General features: G+C 38.8%; 1 protein-coding gene across 1 annotated transcript; it reads right to left on the bottom strand.

The window, feature by feature from the left end:
* Window positions 1-5317: 5317 nt before the first annotated feature.
* Window positions 5318-6313, bottom strand: NEUROD4 (neuronal differentiation 4). The gene has a single exon (XM_046010793.1). The coding sequence runs from the start codon at window positions 6311-6313 to the stop codon at window positions 5318-5320; it is 996 nt and encodes a 331-aa protein (XP_045866749.1).
* Between the last annotated feature and the right edge of the window lie 275 nt (window positions 6314-6588).

Raw genomic sequence — 6588 nt, 5'->3', positions numbered from 1 at the left:
TGTTTATAAAATTAAATTGAAATGAAGTATATAGTACTTTGTATTTGTGAGGTAATAGTATTCTTTTTTTTTTCTACATGGTTTTGGGCCAGATGACAGCAAAAAGCTATCACAAGACTCCTTTCACTCTATTCTAATTTCTAGAAGAGAAAGAAAAATAGTGTTTCCTATTTCCCAAATCCAAATTTGTTTCTGGGGATTTCTGTTTAAGATGTCCCTGTGATGAGTTAGAAAATGATATGTTCCAATGTATGGACTCTAGGTCAAAAGGCTTGGATTTTGATGTTGACTAAAATGATTTATTGTATAAATGCAAAGGATCTGCTCTGTCCTCTTGTTCTCAATTCCCTCATCTTCTCCCTGATAATAATAATAACAATAGTAATGGTCGATTGCTTCCTTTGTGCCAGAAGCTAAGATAATCCCTTCACTGGCACTATCATTAATTCTCACATCAACTCCATGGATTTGGTGGAATTGTTATGTCCTTTTTATACAGAAGGAAACTGAGGCATAGAGATGTTCAATAAACTGCCTAGGACTACTCAACCAATAAATTTCAAACCCAAGTCTACCTGATCCAACCCTCTCAACTAAGAATTCCATGGGTGCCCTAGGCCTGCTGCAGTCACCATTGACACTCTCCCGATCACATATTGGAGGCAAAAAGAAAAGTTAACATAAATGTAATGAAAGAATAATGAATGGTAACATGGGTGGTAGTAATTACCACTTATTAGATACTTGTTTGTCCTCTGGGTGTATAATCACAATTGGTCCATCATAATAACCCTGTGACATAACCATTATTATTATTGCCATTTTAAACTTGAGGGATCTGAGAGTTTACAGGATTAATCAACTTAACAGAGGTTATTCAGTCAGGAAGTTGCATAAATAAAATATCCTGTATTTAATCCTAAAGCCAGTGTTTGTGATCAAAGTGACAAACTATACTTCAAAGTTATATACCCAGACAAAAATAATCTTGACAGTAGGCTGTTGCTCTGTCTATAGAAGATTTTGCAATTTTCATTTCTGTAATTCCCCCTTAAAACTTTTTTCTAAAGCTCTAAAGATCTATGACATGACAGCAGGGAAATAGACTTAAGCCCTCTGAAAGATGGACACTTTCAAGCTGTGAGCTAGCCTATACCAACATAGTCTGCATAGGCAACATACAATACAAAGTTGAGCTTTTGTCAAAGGAAGGAAAGTCTTCTCAGATTGCAGACCTTGGGTATGGGCCAGCCTGGGTCGTTGATACAACAGGATGTTGTTTGTAAAGGACAGCTGGAGGGGTGTCAGAAAGTTCCATCAGCTCTGGCTTCTTACAGATATGACATTTTTTGTGCCTACCAGGCAAATAATCACAAAGAATCATTTCAAATCTTTTGGATAAACCAAATAGTTCCAATCCTGGCTTCACCATTAACTAGCAATGTGAGCTTGAACAGATTACTCTATGCCTTAGCTTCCTAGTTTGTAAAATGAAAATAACAGTAGCTTCTCCCTTATAGTTTTAAGATTGAATGAATTAATACATGTAAATAACTTAGAAAAGCAACAGTACATAGTAAGCATCCAATAACTGCTAGATGTAATTGCTGTTATCTGTCAGTTTATCTTTATTCCTCCAGAATATTATTTGTAAAGGTTCTCTTAATAAGTGTCAAAGGGGGGCGCCTGGGTGGCTCAGTGGGTTAAGCCTCTGTCTTCAGCTCAGGTCATGGTCTCAGGGTCCTGGGATCGAGCCCCATATCAGGCTCTCTGCTTGGCAGAGAGCCTGCTTCCCCTCTCTCTCTCTGCCTGTCTCTCTGCCTACTTGTGATCTCTGTCTGTCAAATAAATAAATAAAAACCTTTAAAAAAAAAATAAGTGTCAAAGGACATGAGTACATTATGATTCACTCAATACCGTGAAAGATTGGATAATAATAAATTACGTAATTTAATTTCATAAATTATGGTATTTTTAACATGGAATGCTTGCCAGCTGTAAGAAAGAATTTAGAAACTTTTTATGACATAAGAAAATGCTCCATGGTATTTGTTGAAAAATAAAAAGTAATATGCAGAACTGTTACATTATACCACCAATGGGAAAAAGGGGAAAATAATGTAACTTCATCTTTTTTCTTAATGTACCTAATATTTTCTTATATGCATAATAGTAGATATTTGGTACCTAGTAAACCAAAGCTTAAAAAAATGGCTTCAAGTTGGAGAGTGGGTCCTGGGCAGATGAAGAGAGCAGTGGAAGGATGACTCTCTTTCCCTATTTTAAACCAGCCCTCTCCCTTGACTAACCAACTATGTTCTATTATCTTCATCATTATTATTTCCTTTATCATCAGCATTTTAGTCACGTAAGAAGAAACCCTAAAAGAAAAAAGTCAAGAGAAGAGATGTGAAGAAGCAGTTGCCAAAAAACATACTTCATGAATTTTTGAAAAGTTGGTAAGCCCAATTCTGAATAATAGTGCATCTTCCTAGGTTCACCTCTCTATGGTCTGATGGTTTAGGATGCCCTTTGCCTTAGATTCCTGCAAACATGAAGATCCTTTTTCTCAACTGCTGATTACATAGTTGAATATGTGCATGGAAGAGATCAGTGCTTCTAGACTTCTGACTACTTAGTTTAGACCTTTCAAATTTTCTGGCAAGATGATTTGAAATATGGGATGTAAATCCTCCTGACAGACTGGCCCATGCTCTTGCTGACTGCTCACAGGACATGGAGTCCAAGAAAAATGATAGACAAGAGTGAAGATAAACTTTGAAGACAGACAATGCAGCACAATTTCTAGTAAAATTTACAGCTTTATTTCTGCTAGAAAATGAGAGGAGAAACAGTCTGGGTTTTGTGTTTTGTTTTGTTTACAAAAATTTTAAACAACTGGATTTTTTTTATTTGATAAAGTCCACAGAAGAATGAAACCACCTTGGGTAAGAGAGCAGGCTCTTTTGAATCACACTGCACTCCCAAATTTTAATTCAATTAGAAAGTCTCTCTGAAAATTTCAGGGAGGCCTGGTGCATGGGTACAATATTCCTCAAAAGCACAAACAACAGATTCCCAAAAAAAATAACTGGCTCATCTCAGAATGAAGGAGTGAGGGACCTAAGAATATTAACTTGCATAGCCATTCAAATTATTGCTGCTTTTATAAAATCATTATGGGTAATTCTACACTAACTTCCTCCTTTCGCCTCATCCCACAATCAGGGAATTCCTAGAAAAATTATGAGCTATTCTCCAAACAAAGTTTTAGGGAGGGTTCACAAGCACATGTACAGAGCCCAAGAAATTTGCATAAAAGGAGGGAAGAAATAAATTAAATAAATAATATCTAATAAATAACTCCAACAATATTCATAATCTACAAACTTAAATGCCAGAAAATGTTAGATCCCCCACAGCATCTCACAAAAGTAAGTGCCAGTATAGCCTCATAAAGGATGGCTTTGTAAACAGTTTACTTGCCTTTTCCCTCTAGAACAGTGTGGTGAGGGAAAAGGCAAGTAAACTGAACCACCTTGGTGGCTGTGGGATAAGATCTCTCTGCAAGGATATTTTCAAGGGGGTTTACAAACCAAGCGTGCAAAATACAGCAGAGCTAGCGCTGCAAGCAAAATGCAAAGAGGGTAACTTAGACCGTAAGGAGATAATAAATAAGAGGGCAAAAAAAGTCAAGATACACAGATAGTTTGGCAGGTTTTAGGGGATAGCTGAGCTGTAGAAAACAGCATACTAATCTGCCTTATCAATTTTATTCATTGGCCCTATTTGTGTACCCTACATCCTAAACTTATCCTCTCTGGCAGGATCAGGATGAGATCCACTATCATGTAAACCATTTAGGCTTTCAGTTTGTTTTAAATAATTGTCCTGGCAGATTGAACACACCAGTGAAACTTCTAGATCACATTTCTCTGGGAAAAAAAAATGACAAATTTAGTGTTGATATAAAGGAAAGAAGAGTTACATGAAGAAAAATAAACATCCTGCAAATCAGGATAAACCTGTGATGAAAACATAAGTTGGTAAAAGCATTCACTGACCTTGGATTTGATTTCTGCATCCCTAAGTCTGCTCACTTGGGATGTTATCTACATATATAACAACATATTATGTTTTAAAAGTGAGAGGAGGTAATAATTAGGGGAGGAGATACAGAATATATGCATTGGAAAAATTCAAGTTTGGTCAATAAATTCACTGTTGTTTATCCTCCTAGAAAATATAATAATAATTGGTGTGTGCAGAAGACAGCAGTTTTAACCATGTTTGCTGTAACCAAATGAAATTTATCTTGCCAGAGAAAATTTGGTTTTCCTATGGGCAGGTGTGAGATAGGCGGAGTCTCCCAACTATGGTTAGTTATTATAGCCAATAGTCATTTTATTGCTTTTGAAATGACCTGGGTTGTTTGCTGATTCCAATAGCAACACCTGAGCTTCTTCAGAATTTCCAGAGCCTCTGGGTTATTGAGGTTATGAAATGGTCTAGATGACTTCTCTAAGTCCCATTGATCATCAGAGTCTGGGGTTACAGTGACTTCTTTGCCCCACCTCTAGTGCTGAAGAAATGCTTTTGAAATATTATCAAGAATCAAGTTGGTATGAGATCTCTATTATGGTTCTTAAATTACTAATGAAGGGATGTTCACCTTTCAACCAACAAGAAATAGAGCTAATCTCTTAAAAGAACATGCTCTGTTATTCACAGTAAAAGCCAAGTTAGGTTTTAGCTTTTGGAGGCTATTTTTAGATAGATGCAAAGAAGTCCTATCAAGTCCCAGAGAAAAATGCATCTTGTGCTCCTTTGGCAACTCCATCCAGACATACTGTCCATTTCCTAATATTCTTCAACCCTTTCAGTTTCAAAAAGTTTATAGGTGTGGTCACCAAAGTTATTGAATTTCAGAGTTGTGAAGGACTTTAGAAATCACCTAGACTTAAAACAATTGTCCGATTTTATCAGTAAGTAAACAGAGGTCAGCAATGAAAAATTAATTGGCATAGATCATTCATTGAGTTTTTGGTATCATTAGAAAATGGCCCAGGGCTTCTGTTTTATTTCCACATGATTGTAACAATCCAATAATTTCACTTGAGGACCCTAACTAAAGGAATCAATGCAATATGAGAAGCTGATAAGAGAGTGGCTAGTGCAGGAGGGCCCAAATGGACTGGGGATATTGTGTCCAATATATATCTATAGGGTTCCTTTAAGGTCATTGATTTTTCAGCTCAACCACTTGAATTGTGGAAAACATTTCCATATTATCCTCTGCAATGTTTGTCTTACTGCCCTAATCAGTAAAGATTGTATTAAGTTGGGCCCCAATGCCATGGTGGGGGTAGGAATCATAGGACATATCTATGGGAACATCATAGCGAGGCGTAGCAGCCTGAAACGGAGTTGAATGCACATGCCCTGAGCTTAGGCTTGCATAGGGGTAATGTGGCATGAAACTGTAGGATTTATCCAGGTCAGGAGAGCCATCCTGCTTCAAGGAGAAGTTCCCACTGATGCTCAAAGGTGGAGTGAGTGGGCCCTCATAAGGTGGTGTACTGCAGTCAGGTGGATGGCTCCCAAAGGATGATTCTCCCAAACTCTTGAATACTGGGGGTTTGAGATTAATAAGATGTGTTTCCATATGGCCATAAGGAGGACTGGGGAGCCCAGGAGACTGATAGCTGAAGTTATGGACAGAAATGGCAGAGTCACAAATAGGAGATTTCTCCTCATGCTTCTCCAGGAGGACAGACTGAGGGCCTAGCTGGAGGCATCCAGCCACCAGGTTGCTTGTGGGCTGAGACAGCCCTTTGCAGAGCATCTCCACAAAGCCCTTCCCTTCAGGTGTCTGTCCAGTTTCCAGGACCTCAGACAAAGCCCAAATATAGTTCCTGGCCAGTCTTAGAGTCTCTATCTTGGAGAGCTTTTGGGTCTTTGAGTAACATGGCATGACTCTCCTCAGGTTGTCCAGGGCATCATTCAAGCCATGCATCCTGGTCCGCTCTCTAGCATTGGCCTTGACCCTTCGGGCCCTGAATCTCTCAAGGCGAGCTTTTGTCATCTTCTTTTTCTTGGGACCCCTTCTCTTGGGCTTCTCCCCATCTTCTTCCTCCTCTTCTTCCTCCTCAATACTGTCATGCTCTTCAGCTAAGCTTCCAAGCATCCCATAAGCAGCTGGTCTTCTCTCCTCCTCCTTCATCTCATTCTGAGAGCCCAGACCTTTGTCCATCCAGGATGGTGTGTTGACCAACTCTGTCATCTCCTTGGATTTCACGTAAGGTTTTGCCATTCCTAGATTCTGGAAAAGGAAATGGCAATGATTAATGTCTTTGAATATCTACTTTTACTTAAATCTAAACTTTCTTTTTATATCTTAGATAAAAAGCACAGAATTGGGGCACCTGGGTGGCTCTGTGGGTTAAGCCTCTGCCTTCAGCTCAGGTCATGATCTCAGGATCCTGGGATCGAGCCCCACAACAGGCTCTCTGCTCAGTGGGTAGCCTGCTTCCCCCTCTCTCTCTGTCCACCTCTCTGCCTACTTGTGATCTCTCTCTGTGTCAAATA

This window comes from Meles meles, chromosome 7, assembly GCF_922984935.1.
Source record: "Meles meles chromosome 7, mMelMel3.1 paternal haplotype, whole genome shotgun sequence".
Taxonomy (NCBI): Eukaryota; Metazoa; Chordata; class Mammalia; order Carnivora; family Mustelidae; genus Meles; species Meles meles.
This window is presented reverse-complemented; position numbering and strand designations above follow the sequence as displayed.